The 15,565-nt window shown below is 34.4% G+C and overlaps 2 protein-coding genes across 3 annotated transcripts; one reads left to right on the top strand and one right to left on the bottom strand.

Annotated features, from left to right (window-relative positions):
- The first annotated feature begins 1,021 nt into the window (after window positions 1-1,021).
- LOC130712458 (uncharacterized) lies at window positions 1,022-1,648 on the top strand. Its single transcript, XM_057562290.1, has one exon. The coding sequence runs from the start codon at window positions 1,022-1,024 to the stop codon at window positions 1,646-1,648; it is 627 nt and encodes a 208-aa protein (XP_057418273.1).
- A 1,174-nt stretch (window positions 1,649-2,822) lies between these two features.
- On the bottom strand, window positions 2,823-10,957 carry LOC130711181 (uncharacterized). Of its 2 annotated transcripts, none has more exons than XM_057560685.1 (16): window positions 10,812-10,951; window positions 10,289-10,548; window positions 10,101-10,205; window positions 9,945-10,016; window positions 9,787-9,858; window positions 9,466-9,699; window positions 8,552-8,662; window positions 8,350-8,460; window positions 5,925-6,050; window positions 5,731-5,799; window positions 5,522-5,628; window positions 4,989-5,072; window positions 4,783-4,870; window positions 4,069-4,188; window positions 3,506-3,696; window positions 2,823-3,382 (listed from the first exon to the last, which is right to left on the bottom strand). In XM_057560685.1, exons 2-16 carry the CDS (start codon window positions 10,403-10,405, stop codon window positions 3,121-3,123), a joined length of 1,869 nt encoding a protein of 622 aa, XP_057416668.1. In that variant the 5' UTR covers window positions 10,406-10,548; window positions 10,812-10,951; the 3' UTR covers window positions 2,823-3,120. The 2 variants fall into 2 exon arrangements, 1 of the variants encoding a protein (XP_057416668.1); XR_009010599.1 differs by lacking the exon at window positions 2,823-3,382 and adding an exon at window positions 3,784-3,997 and having other exon boundaries at window positions 3,557-3,696; window positions 10,812-10,957.
- Window positions 10,958-15,565: the final 4,608 nt, after the last annotated feature.

Below are 15,565 nucleotides of genomic sequence, written 5' to 3'. Positions count from 1 at the left end.
ATTTTTGTGGTGATCAGGCTGAGTTTTCATCAGCGCCAGAGGAACAGGGGAACAGCACCAAGAGGGTGAAGAGAATGATGATGCAAGGTGAAGAAGACATGATCATGAGTTGACATCAGGCACAGGACACAACAATTGGAGTATGAGTTAGAATTGGATATAACATATAATATAGCATTTGTTTGGATTCTGTTTTATGTTTCATTTTTTATATGTTTTGGTTTTCCAAATGTAAATGTTAGGGCAGTTTTTGGTGCAGTTGTTATTTGACACTATTGCCAGTTTTGGTGCCAATGTTAGGGCAGTTTTTGGTGCCATTGTTATTTCATATTTGACACTATTGACACAAATGTAAATATCATTGCATAGCCAAGTGTTCATTCTGTTATTACTATCATGAAATTTAATGGTTCTTTTTTCTCTTTATCTCTCCTGCAAAGCTCCAAGAATATGAATGATGTTATTCTTTATGAAATTCAATTCCACAAAACTCAAGATTTTGTGGGTTGGAAAAAATTTGGCATCTAAATCATAAATGGTTAAATTTTACTGACAAAATGAATTGTCATTTCAACATTTGTTTTGTGAAAAAACAATTCCAAGGTTATGTCTGCTGTTACACCAAGTTACTATTTAACTGCACTCACTAAACACTCACCACATTGATTACTCATGTATGGCACATTTTTTTAACCTGTATCAATACTCATTTATTAGATAATTTTATCATTCAATGCCTAATCTCCATTAGCCATTTATGATTTTGTTGATTGTTTCATAGTACAATGCATGACAGTTAAGTACAAGTTAGTGTAACTAGTGCTAAATTGGTGCTTTGGAATTGCATAGTCTAAATAACTGAAGTCAACATATGTTAATATTTTACTCACATTATGACAAGGGGATAATATTAAAAAGAAATTTACTCAGTGACCGCATTAATAAGTAAATGTCCTTTTCAGGATTATGCCACTGCAAGATTGAGTTATGCAGCAAGTTAACTTAACAGTCGATACTAGAGATGCTTGGCAATGGATACATGAGGACTGATGGAAAATATACTGTTAGCTCTGCCTATACTGTGCTGTTGGATTCTGTTGTTGGGGAAGATCCTATGCTTTTTAATAGGCTATGGTCAGGTGTGGCCCCTTCAAATATTTCTGCATTTGTATGGAGGGTAGTGCTTGACAGAATACAATCAAAGGCTAATTTAAGGAGGAGGAATATCATATTGGATGATGCAGAGGCAAGGTGCTCAATATGTAATATTGAGGAGGAGTCTACTAACCATTTGTTTTTCTCTTGCAATCTGGCTTTACAGGTGTGGAGTTACTGTAATTTATGGCTGGGCATCACCACTGCAATGCCACGGGACGCAAGGCCACATCTACTGCAGCATGAGCTACCATTCCTGAGTTCAAGACAGAATGATGGGCTGAGAGCGATTTGGATGACAGCAGTTTGGTCCCTATGGACTGCACGAAATAATTTGATATTTAGGGAGGAGCAATTTGATGCAGGGAAGATCTTTGGGCTAATCCAAGTGAGGTCTTGGAAATGGCTATCCACAATAGGAAGGGGTTTCCAACAATCATTTTCAGAATGGTGTTCCAATCCAGTGTTGTTGTGCCTAAAATCAATTCATTGATTCTATGTGAGGATGGCTGGAGTGTACAAGCGTGTCATATGATCATGGGCTATGACAGTGCGTGTGCTACTATAAGGAGTATGGTATCATTCATTCATGCACTTTGGGAGATTGGCTCTGTTACTAAGTGGCTGCGGTGGATGATCTGGGCAGTATTTGGTGTTGTCTTTTGTATGGGTCCTCTTGGAGGTTGCATTAGGGGCTTACATTTGGTGTACTCTTTTTCCTCCCTAGGTTTTTATCCCTTTTGGATTTTTCCTAGATAGGTTTTAATGGGGCATTATGTGTAAGGTCTAACCTCAAGAGGTTGGGACTTAGATAGTTGGGTGTGTTCTTGTTCTACTTGGGTGGGCTTATTTTACTGTAATTGTATTTTGTTTTTTAGCTTTTCGTTCGCTTGTTTTGTATTGGGTTGAAGTATCCTGCTTCATTTCAATTTATAAATCATGGCTTATAAAAAAAAAGTATTTGCAATTTAAAGCTTCTAAAAATTCATTTATGGAACCTTTAAAGTTCCAAACTAAAATCATGGAAGGTTTAAACTTACATTTTGTTTCAAAAAATTTTGAAGCTTTTGAAAATTAATTTTCAAAATAAAATTCAACTCAACTCCCCTCCTAGGTCACTTACTTGTAAGAGTATTTTGGAAAAAAAAAATGTTCGGTGAATAGGAAGAGAAAATTGACGCAAATAACAGTGACACGTGAAACATTATATTTATCTTTCTCTTCATAAATATTCAAAAAAGTCCCACCTAATTAATTAATAGGTATAAAGAGAAATAGAAACAAAGTTTTCACATGAGAAAACTAAAGAAACTTTCAACATGAGTGTTCCTCATTTTCAAACACCAACAATAACCACATTACTTTATAACCAACACTTGCACCATAATATACAGAAAAAAGGAGCTGTAGCGTAGCACCAAATGGAGTAAGTGATTGTTTTAAAAGATTATTTGTGATGCAGTTATGCTAGTTGGCACTAGGTGGACTAGCTGAAATCCATAATATGATCACAATTTTAATTAGGTAGGTAAAAATATTATGCCGTTTACTTTGTTTGGAATTTTGAGAAACAAAATATCTATAAATGGGGATTTTGGAAGAGTTCTAGACGATTTCTTACAGCATAAAAAACTTCAATAAATCTTTAAAACAGAAACAAACTTCCATATTTTAACATACTTGTTTCAGTTTTTCTTTCCATCAATAATTACAAACAAGATAGCGAGTTGGTGGAGCAAGTATCTCAAGGTTGGCAGCTTCAATTAACTTACACAGGAAAAAAAAAGTAAAAAGTGATAAAAAAGGAGAAAATGCTAACTATATAAACGTTACAATTGCTCCAACATCAAATATCATTTTCTTATAGCACAACACCCTTTAGATGAGTAGTTCCTACTCTAAACATGACAAAATTGACAGGCTTCCTATCATGTAGAGATAACAAGCACATATAGGTACTACAAACTACAAAGACTCTGGACTAGTGGAGGGTCTGATTCTTGCGGGCATTCGCATATGCTGTTTCAAAGAGTTGTTGTTGGGTGTAATAGACATTTTGTTCAAGTCAGCATCAAAATCAAGACCTTCAACGCTCACCATCATATCCAATTCCTCTGCATTCCTGTCAACAAAATCATCATCTGACATTTCACTGCCATCTTCATCGTCATCACTATCATATGTAGTTTTCACTCTTGACCACCGGACAAAATGTGGCCTTATGTAGCTGGAGGCAGACAACAAAGACCGTTAGAGTGGAGAGCAAAGCAAGATCAGAAAAGAGAAATTAACAAGAAAAATGTTCAGTTGAATATCTATTTGTTTTATGCAAAAACCAAAAGTTACAAACCTTTCACTCTTTTTCAATAGACATGGATCAAATGGGAAGAACATATCAAGTCTATCCATCCCACCAAAAGACCTGGAAAGATCATCAGACTCAAGCAAATCATTGAAAACAAATGTCTCTGAGGAGGACATGAAAAGTTGAGCAGCCTTCGCCTGTCTGAGAAATTCCTCTACTACCGTAGGCAAACACACCTGTCACAAGTTTATATCATCAGGCTTCAAAGTTTTGTTTCCTTCCAAGAGAAAAGTTCAAATAATATGCAGTCTTCATTCACTCACTTAAAGGTTAGAAGGACGTGAGTAAGCTTATGAAAATTTCCACCAACACACTCTTTTAAACACCCTCTTCAACACAGTTTGTGTCATTGGTTTAAAATGTCAATACATCTTTAAGAAGTGAGAAATATTGACAATTTTGAAAATAGATCCAACCATAGGAGAGTGTATTGAAAAAAAGTGTGTTGCTAGCACTCCTCTTGTCTGATTCAAAATCCTACAAAATTTAGCATGTCACTGTTAACTAAATAAAACATGACAGCTTCCTAAAGTTCCTAAGGACCTTACCTTCAAGGGACTCAATTTATGTTTCCAGATTGGCTCCATGGGCATATTGTGAAGTTGCAACTTAAGCCTTGGAATATCCACCAATGATCTCATGCGAAAGCAAAGAACATACATGATGGCCTGCTCACACCCATAAACAAAACAGCAAATTTAAAAATTCTGCAAAAAAATAGTTGCTTCAACGAGAGGCAGTTTTTGCAGATTAAGGAAATAAGGTGTTGCCCTCCTTTATTTCGGAATTTCCTTAGAGGGTCCCCCTAAGGAAACATGTCAAAACTATAATTATCATAATACTATGCTCCCAATTTATTAAATTATGCCTATTTTTTTTTATTATGACCCATTGTTCGACAAAAACTACCAGGTTGAAGACATTTCGAAGACAAGAAAACATTTGATTATTTAGTCCTTATCATAATACTCTGCTTCCAATTTATTAAATTATGCCTATTTTTTTATTAGGCCCCATAGTTTGACAAAAAATACCAGGTTGAAGACAAGAAAAACATCTGATTATTTAGTCAATGAATAATCAACCCAATTAAAGGTGACAAGGGTGAAGTAGAGATGGCAGGGTCAACATCCACTAAACTACACATTATCACAAGTGCACATGTAGGTGTATTCCCTTTCCTTAGTTAATAATGATAAAGACACAATATGCAGTCCCCCCCCATCCTATCCTCAAGAGAAGTCAAATGTCAACAGACTCACCTGGCATCCAGAATAAAAAACTTGATGTGCTTGTGGGTTCATATCGAAATCATGCAACTTGCAATAGTTAAAACACCAATCTACCAATCTGAAACCTCAAGAAAAGATAATAAAATCAGTTAACATAAATCAATTTATTTTATTATAAAAGAGAAAAATCAGTATCGTCACGAAATCGAACTGAACACTGTTTCCAAAATCCAAACCTTTGTAAGATGCTAGCAACCAGAGCAGCAGATAGAAACTTCGCACGAGACAAATAACTTGCAAGATAAGCAACAGCACTCATCCTGGAGTATATGAAATAATAAACAATGTCAAAAGTTACATTAAACACTATACAACACAATATGCATCACAGGACAGCTTCTAAAAAGTCCAGTTCTATGAACATCAACAAGCATTTCAAGATAAGCAGGACCAGAGCTCATTTTGCAATGGAATTCAATAGTAGCTAGTAAGGTCATCAATTTGAGACAGCAGCAAATCAAGCTATATTTCAGGATAATTAAAAGATATTCATTTCATTAAGCGAGGCAAATAGTTTCATCATGGCTTCTGAAACTATCGATCATGAAGTTAAAGACTTTTGACCAATGGAAGTATGTACTAGGGCAGTAAAATAAATTGGATATAGCAGAATACATAGAGCTCCATTCGACTTCAATAGTTCATCAATTTATCTTGTGGACCAGGTAAAGTAAAATTTCCAAACACTCTGTAACGTAACCAAAATTACCTATTAATAGGGGGATTAACATCAGAACCAAACATCTCCGCAAGAAACATGGCAAATTTCACGCCACATCCTTCAGGATCCAGTGCACATGCATAGAACATCACAAACTGCATCGAAAGAAATTGAAAATGCATGTCACAGAAATATTACCAACAAAAAAATGGCACAAAGAAGTAAAGGAACAGTAAAAATTAAGAAAATAACAATACCTGGGTAAATTTTGACTTGTATGCATTCAGTACAGTTCTCTTAAATGATGTCAGTAGAATATTGAATACCTAATCAAAGAATTTAATAAACAATTATGAAATCATGTCATTCAGTGTTTAAATGTTGCAACATGTTGGGTGTGCATGCATGCATGTGCGCACATGAGTGTGTGTAGTTACATAGATGGTAATACCTGAGCCAAACGGCCATTGTTTTGACAGGTTTCAAGATGCAAAAAAGTCAGTTCCATTAGGCTATCTAATTTCTCAACAACCAAATTGCCTTGTAAATTTTTCCTCTTTAATAACTCTGCAGAAGACTGAAAAAATGAAGAGCAAAAACCATGTCATAACTTATTAGTCATGGGAAATACAAGTTGAAGACTCAGGATAGATGAAATTCCTTCAATAGAAAAATATTTATGATTAGACAATCAGTAAGGATGATTAACTTATTTATCCCACAAACTTTCATGACATAATGAATAAAGGTGATAGGGCAATACCCAATGATATAATAATTACTTCCACCATCAAAAAGTTTGCTACTAATTGCTAATTTGTACAAAAGAAACAGAACTAAATACTTGCAAAAAGAGGGCGTACAATGCAGTCAGTTCAAAAGCAGTAGGCTTGCTGCAAAGCCTCACAATACCATCAATCTCTTGAAAGGAAGATCAACTATCCTTCTAAGATAATACTGCTCTAAAATGCAGGACATGGAGAGTAAACCTCAAGTGATCACTGTTGATGAGAAAGACAAAATAATAGGCTCTCACAAATCTTTATCCAAGTGCTTCTATTTTGTAAGATGAAATCTAAAAACATAATTTTAGTCTCCATCCTCCCACCTCCCCAAGTACAAATTTAACTCCCCACGTGTTCTCCTACATTTGGATTCTGGTGATTATACAAGATGCACTTCAGTTTGACAGGCTATGAAGCACATCAGACAAACACGCCTGAGTGAAAGATATAGGACAGATGGAAAACAGAACAACGCATAAATATTTGTGTGTGAAAAGAGGGGAGTTGATCTTGAGTCTTAATTATCCCTACATAATTTGTGGTCAAGACTAGCTCTTCTTACTAGATCCTAGGAAGAGCCCAGTCCACAATAGATCACGATTAACTTGGGAATGTCACTCACTTCACTGCACCCTAAGAAGGAATGGTGGAAAAGTTTCCAGTATGGAGATTCACAAAAAAAAAATGTAAAGCCTAATAAATCCAGTGACCTCAGTAAAATACTTCTAAATGTCTTGTTGATTGAAAACATTTAAATTTTCACTATTGACAGCTTACATTGCAATTGAGACATTTGCAGGACATCTAGAATGGTTAGATAAATACAAAAACACGTGCTCAGTTCCTACTTAGCATATGACGTACAAACAGTTTTGTACCTGAGTTCAACATATGAAGTTTAGCCACTTCAAAATGTCGCTCAACCTCTACTATGGCCTAATCAAGCCAAGCCTGAGTGCTCCTCAACTCATCATGTTAGCCTGAAACAGGCAAACATCAGAATAAGCCCTTTGTGCTTTGATAGGGCAAATTTGCTGCTTCCACAACTTTCTAAATATGCATGCATGCTTTCGACAATTTACACATCCACCGACCTATTTTAGACCAACACTTATATTTTCAACGAGATTTAGGATCCGTCATATTTCCCTCCCATCCATCTTCCCTCTAGGCCTCTAATGCTTAGAAAATGCTGATAGGTTCAACCAAGGAGAAACGAGGTGCATGTCTGCATGATCATGTGACAGATCAAATTATCAGTGGTCAACTAATTAAGCTGTTGGAGGCCTGCTAAAACAAAAAATTCACAGGCAGATTGATGTCCATTCAAAGGACAAGACAAATAACTAAACTTAGTAGTTTCTTTCCCAAGCACCTTTAGCAGCTGTAGTAGGCATCGACATCTGCTTTAGTATCGATTGCAATTATCTCAATCTAATAGCTAGCTTCCTTAATTACAAAATCTCAAACCAAAATGATGTCCAATCTATTTCCCATAATAAAATAATGGACTCACAAGAGATATTAAAGAGAGGATGGGCAGGAAATTTCTAGAACTAATAGAACCGGGTCTTGTAATTCAAATTATAATTGGTGATTAGGGCTAGTACTTTATACAAGTTCATCACAAATTAGGTTATTACTTACTACGTAATATAAGGTCCCACAGAGATTTGAACCCAGTAGATTCCCATATTCTCATATTCCAACCTCCAATTAAGGGGAACTTTTACTGCAACTCATCTTCAAATGAACATTTGAAGATTACGAAATTAGGAGGCCATAATAATGATCTTGAGCTATGAAGAATTTATAAATGAACATATGGAAAAGGAGGATGAGATTTTCTCCTTTGTGCACAATTTAAAATAAACATGGCTTTAGTTTAAGAGCTGACCAAGCAAACTCTAGAAGGACTTCATCATGAACTAACTCTTTGAAAAGCACACAAATGTTCACCATATTATATCTCTAACAGACTTAAATAAACTCTATCTCCAATTCAATGGAGACCATCTTTATAAGCTTTATAATATCATTTGACAAAAAAAATGCAAAATAAACTACAAATAACTTCAAATTGGACCATACCATATCATCACATTTCTCATTCTCATCTGCAAATTCAGCAGCATTTTCCAACTCCATTTCAAATATGCCTTTGGCATCTTCCTGCATAATGCCGTCCCATCCAATTTCCACCTACAACCAAGTAAATAGAATTATTTTAATGCCCGAATTGCCCATTCTTGTTGAGTTTGGACTAAAATTGACAGAGGCTTAACAAACTTACATCCAACTGTATCAACCTGTCCACAAGCGCGGGCAGCATTGCACCACCAAAGGTTTCTCCAATTGAACCACTCTCCAGCCTTAACATATTCTCCACATACATGACAATCATCTATACACAATATAAGAGAAATTGAACTGTGATGAAAAAGATCATAATTACAATTTACAAAAATAGTTTCTCCTTGTCAGACAAGTTGACAGAGCAACACAAACATAGAACACTTCATAGCAGAAGTTCTTTGAATACCAACATACTAATACTCAAGGTTTCATCATACTGTTTTGAAATCAAAACGCAAACTACAAAAGTAAAAAAGAAATTATGACTATATACTGTCAAAGTAAAGAATTGAGAACGAGAAAGTTACTTATAAGTTATAACAGATTTCAAGCATCAAAAGTAACTAATTCTCCTACATTGAAATCCTAATGAAGTTAGCAACACAGCCAAAATAAAGAAAATACTGAACAGTCCAGACATGAATTTCAATTGGTCTGGCAAAGAATGTATATACTGACAACTGTCATTAAGCCAATAGACGCCTAACATGAAACACAACAAATTCAATAAGCAGAGTGGTATTTAGCAGTTATTAATATGTTGGTATGGCAAGAACTTATGAGTTTCAACAGGAAGTAATAATTTGCTACTCATAAGTTCTTTCTCTACCAAGTACCAACATATTCATAACTGTTAGAAGGATAATTGTTGTTGGTGAGTTAGTTGATACCCAACTATAGTTAACAGTCCTAGCTTTTTTAGAAGCTATAGTCTTTTATAAATAGCTTCAGTTAGTGATGTAATTGTTCTGTTGAGAAAATAAAATTTCATTTTTAGATTTAGTTAATCTCCCTCTGTTAGATTTCTAAGAATAACTAATAAGTTTCATGAGGAAGTGCAGTTGAACTCACATGTTCCCCACTGAAGACATTGGGCATTTTCTGGAGAACTATTTTAGACAGACGCAACGGTGCAAGGGGCACCAACTCAGCTATTTGTTCCAAAGCAGTATGGACCCGAGCTAGAACTTTATTTTTCCTGTCAAGTCCATTCCTCAGGCTCAGAAAATATTTCATGTTTGGTGGGATGAAATTTTCAACCAGCATCTCCAGACACAAATCCATGTATTTTACATTGGTAGAAGCCTACAGAAAAAAAAAATTACAAACTCAGAAAATTTGATAAAAATTTCAGAATGGCTCCATACACTACAGGCAAAAATGAAAGTGTACCAAGGACACAATGAGTTCAGTGAGTGCATCCATAACATTGGTTCCATAATCCCACAAACTCATACTTGAAACCTGGACAACCAACCAATTTTTTATCAGCATCAACCATAATATCAGTAAATTCAAAAGCTCCCAACACAGCAAAGGCAATGAATTACCGCAGAAAGAAGCGCGTTGTGATGGGAAAAATCAATGTAGGACACCGCTCCTGCAAGCGCATTTAAAGTTGTCTGCAACCATATAATACAGCACATTAAAGTAACAATTTACATTTAAAAAAAGTATTCAAATCTCGAAAGAGAAGAAGAACATACCACAACCAGAGCAATCTCATCCTCGTTGAGATGCTTTTTCTTGAGTGTCCAATTCAAAGGACGAAACAAGCAACCAACAAGGTCATCGTAATTCTCTCTTTCACCCTGAGCCACACACACACAATGAATCAATAGAATTTGAGCATAACGACAGCGATTAGCGAAATCAAAAGTGGGAGATTGTTTACCAAGGTGACAGCAACAAGTGCGTCTCTGACATGATACACCAACTGCAAATCAGAGAGTTGAGGATTCTCCATCGGAGTAGGATACTCTTCCTTGTCACCAATCGGCACCATGCCCATTACAAAGGCGTTTGATGGTGGTTGCTGCTGCCTCTTCGAGAATGGCGGCTACGAAGAGGGAACAGCGATGAGGGTTTGAGCAACGAGGAACTTGTCGTGTTTTATACCTTGTGATCCTCTACAGCAGCGTCTTTCCTCAATCTCTGTGTAGAAAAGTTTATGGCCGTTGATGAATCCAACGGTCCAGATCTACCAAACACTAATAATGTTTATTTTATATTTAATGTCAAGTTAGTGGCCCAGTTTTTACTACTGTGTATGAACCTTTAAAATTGAAGCAAATTGCAATGCAAACAAGAAATCAAGAATGATAATGATAGATATTGGTGACAGAGCACAAGCAAGCAAGCAAGCAAACATGAATGAATTAAGAAGAAAAGAAAAGGAAGAAGGGGAGGTTACTTACGTGAGGGGAGAGCGGCGGAAGAGAGAGTGGCGGTGAGGGGAGAGGAGAGCTTCAGAGGAAATTTCAATTCGTTTCAATTAGGGCTGGGCTGGTGTGAGAGAAGACTCATTCATCTGCAACTCTTTCTTTCTTTTATATGACAATTTTTTTAACGAAAGGTATATTAAAGTTTTTTTTTTTTGAAATTAGAAGGGTATTAATGTTAGATTTTGATAATTTTTAATTTTAGGGTTATACTCCCTCAGTTCCTATATATAAGTCACAAATAACTAATTCTCTTAGATTAAGAAAAGTAGTTACTAGTAATAAATTTGTAAAAAAAATGATTTACTTTCCTAGATTACCCTTATTTACTTTCCTATGATTTTCTCTCTCTAAGTTAATACTTCTAAAGTTTATCATCTCTTTCATATTAAATATGAGGGTGAACTTGGAAAAAATTATTTAATGCTTCCTAAATATTAGAAAGTGACTTATATTTTGTAACAAAATATTTTCAAAAAATGTGACTTATAATAGGGAACGGAGGGAGTATTTAATTAGTTTTAAAATGAAATGATTATGATTTAAGTTAAGCAAATTTTGATAATTTTTTAGTTCAAAAAAAAAAATTTGATAATTTTTTTTCTATTTATTGAAGTGGCGGCCTAGTGGTAAATTTAGTTAGATCTACGTCACTTGTGAGGTCCACATAGACTAACTCTGTTAGCAATTTGAAGGAATGACTCAATTGTCACATTATGATTTTTAGTGTACGAAAATTACTCATTTTAAACAAAGGGATCAAAATTGCATAAGGATTATAGATCAGGGACGAAAACTGCAATTAAGCCTTTAAAAATTATGTTAAATTTATTGTTTTTAAATCAATATTTAACTTAAATTAAGATTAGGTGGATATAAAAGTATTAATAGATGGGATAATAGAGTGACACTTTGAATAAACATGAATGATATCAAGCGTGTGCGGAATTTTTTTCCAAATATGGGGCCCTTCTGGATGCTCTATTGGTGGTTCTTGATGTCCTGTTGCCGGGTATGACGCAGTTGCTGGTCATGAACGACGTTGGTTTCCTACATGAGAGGGGTTAGGTCCTAGCTCGTGTAGCGTTTTGTTTTCCTTTCTTTTTATTGTTTTTTCTTGCTTTCTCGGGCCTAGCACCGCTCATTTACAAAAAAAAAATAACGTTTTTTTGAAATTTTAAGTGGACAAATATATTGAAATAATTTTTTCTCTAAGTCATAGGTAATAAAGAATAGACGTATATCATACCCTTAGCTTAATTTTTTTCTCATAGTGACATGATTGAAACTTTGTGCCTAAAATTTAGTTGGATAAACATCAATTCATGTTTTCTTTAAATTCTTAGTAAAAAAATATATTGAATTTCTTTTCTCTTAATTCACCGTACAAAAAGAATGGAGGTATTGTATTATACCCTTAGCTTTAAATTTTTTAAGAGTTTAATTGATACGTAAGAGGAATAATAACTTTTATTTTAAATTTTAATTAGAACAGAAATATATTTTATGATGTAGCAGAATTCAATTGGATGGTATGTAAACAAAATTTACTCTAAAAGTGCACACAACTTTAATCCTTTTTGTAATGATCATAGGGTTGAAGCATTGTGTCTATCTCTTTTCATTAATATTAAAACGTCCACTTATTTACAAACTTATAATTGCAACTCTTGCAATCTGCTGTTATGGTGCAGACTTTTTTTTTTTGGGTAAATAGTCAAGTTGGTCCTTGAATGTGTTAGGCGACTTCAAGTTGGTCCCTAAATTTTAAAAATTCATCCCACGGTCCCTGAATGTGACAAACGTCATTAAGTTAGTCCTCAGGGTTAAAATCGTTGACGGACGTGAACGGAAATGCTGAGATGGAATTTTTTTTTCCATGCTAGAGTGTCCACGTGTAAAATGAAAGTTGGGAAAAAAAATAACGTCAATTTAGTCCCTCACTCATAAACCCAAAAAATCCTTCTATGAAATTACAAACCCAACAATTCCCCTGAACCTGAACAACCTTGAAAATCATCCAAACAGAAAACCAGAAGAAGAAGAACTTTCTTCATTTGACACATACCCATCTTTGTTCAAATCTTTCATCATTTGACACATACCCATCTCTGTTTTGAACTTGAGAGAGCGAGGTGGATAGCATAGGAGTTAAGGATTCATGCACACAAGGAGGGCAGTATTCGGTATTCTAGGAGGTTAGCTTGGACAAGGTGATATGCAGTTGTGATGATCAAAGTTTGTTAGTGCATATTTGCTGGACAAAGAATATTTTTGTGAGGAGCTTAGGCTCGGGTTTTCTTTTCTCCTACCATTGTAATAGCTCTTTGTTTGAATTCAATAAAGTTCCTTTTATCCAGCATTATATTTTCAGGTCTCTGTCACTCACAATTTCTTCAGTAGGACAAAACAAAATGCAAAGAAATGAAAATAAAACATAAGGTTTTGTTGAAAGCTAAGAACACATATATCAAATATCGTCAGATAATGACAGATACAGTATTTAAAGTGACAATCTCAATAGTCCCTTCCATATTACCTATATGATCCAACCCTTTGCTCTTGGAAATCAAATGTGTAGACATGTCCTGTAGAAGCTACTTCCCTTGCAAGTGAAATGGTTAAAGATCCACTTCCAGTTCCAGATTCAATAACCAAACAACTAGGAACAATCTCAATTACATGATAACAAATCTAATGTCTGCAATGTATGGAATCTGAGTCCTGTGGCTTAAAACAAGAGTCCAGTTATGACGTAGGAGCTAACAAGTACACAAAACCACCCTTATTACTGAATACTTTGGACCCAAATGGCTTCCCTATCCAGTCTGAATATTTGAAAACGCCAAATCAATGGTTCATGTAGTTGTAATTCATAACCGTGGATGTACTCGTGTGCTTCCATCTTCCCTTTAATCCATGGGAATTTCATTTTCAAGCAGGGAATTGCAAGCACACGAGTTTGTGGAAGATGGAAGCTCACGGCAGAATTAGGAAGGTGAGAATCAAAATTTGGGATTTTCCCCCAATTTTTAGGGTTCTTCTTCGATAAACGAAATTGAGGACTAAATTGACGCTATAAAATCTTTCCCAACATTTCAATTCCACGTGTGCTTGAGCCTTGACAAAAAAAAATCTATGTCAGTATTCTGTTAACCCGTCAACGATTTTAACCCTAGAGACTAACTTGAATGACATTTGCCACATTCAGGTACCGCGAGCTGGATTTTAAAAGTTTAGGACCAACTTGAAGGCGCATGACACATTCAGATATCAACTTGGCTATTTACCCCTTTTTTTTTTCTTCTAATTGGGCTAGATCGATAACTATCTTTCAAGGGACCACTTTATATATAATCATGAGAATTGATTCTTACACACTTATTTTATAAATTTGACATTACTTGTTATTTTTTAAATACATTATTCTAAAAGTAGTTTTATCACCAACTTACACCCACTAGTATTAAGCCCGTTTGTCCGTGCGATGCACGGATAATATTTTACGAACTCCACTGTTAATTACAATTATTGAGTATTTGATATATATGAAATAATACAATGATATATTTACTAAGACATATAATTTTAATTAGTCAAACACTTATATGTCGTTATTATCTTATGTTTATGTTTAAATTCTTATCTTTCTTATATATATGAATTATTTGAGTTTTAAATGTTAATTGTGTTTGTCCCCTGCCGACTTGCACTTTGGTGCAATCTTTACTGTAAAAGATGAAAAGTTGGCTGAAATGTAATAACATATAGACTGTGAGGGAGATATTTGAAATTAAAAGAAAATATTTATACACATATCCAAGAGTAATGATTTATTCATATATCATTTTTTTTTAATCTCATTTCCACACATTTTTCTAATTTCTCTTCCTATATATCTAAGGTGGATGTGGATAAGAAGTGTCAACAAAATATTATTCCATGAGCTTGCAAATGAACCTACATGCATTAAAATGAAAAAGACGAGTGATCCTAGTTCCTTAAAAGTGAAGTTACATGCACTTAAATCTTAAAGTTCTAAATCCAATTAGCTTAATTAGTTTCTTAAATTCTGTAGGTATTTGCCAAAGATTTTAGCAGCAATTTATTGTTATTTTGTTAACTTGTACTGGTCTAGCCATAATCACTCCTGTTAGTATAGGTGTGTTATGTGTGCTTTTGTGGTTTTTAATTATGATGGTAGCTAAAAAAACAACTCAACCTGGAAACAACTTTCTTTTAGAGATCAAAGTTGTTCAATTTGACTCAGCTCTCAAGCATCTCTCTAGCTAGAACATTTAAATGATGTCATTGAAAGAAGGATTTTTAAGAGATAAGATACAGAAAGAAAAATGACTAAAAAACTGTAACACAAAACTGATAAAATTAAAAAACATTGTTGTTCACAAAGCTGTATGTTCAATACCTCTGACGTTGAGAATGTCATGTAATTTGTAATTTAAATTGAAGTTTGAATGCTGGATAATTAAGAAAAATGAAAAAAAAATTCTTTATGTCTACTCATATACACAATAAATCATTGGCATATAAGTTATAGATGACTGATGAGCAAATAGAGAGTACTTTTCAATCCTAATACAGTTTAATAAAATAAATTAAGTCAATTACACACTTTTTGAATATAATTAAAATTTGAGTATATTATATAGTTCAATGAGTAAATTAATTTGGGGGTCCCTTATTGTAAATTACTATATAAATAGTTTAAG

This window comes from Lotus japonicus, chromosome 4, assembly GCF_012489685.1.
Source record: "Lotus japonicus ecotype B-129 chromosome 4, LjGifu_v1.2".
In the NCBI taxonomy this organism is placed as follows: Eukaryota; Viridiplantae; Streptophyta; class Magnoliopsida; order Fabales; family Fabaceae; genus Lotus; species Lotus japonicus.
The sequence above is the reverse complement of the archived record's forward strand: the minus strand, read 5'-3'. Positions and strand labels throughout refer to the sequence as shown.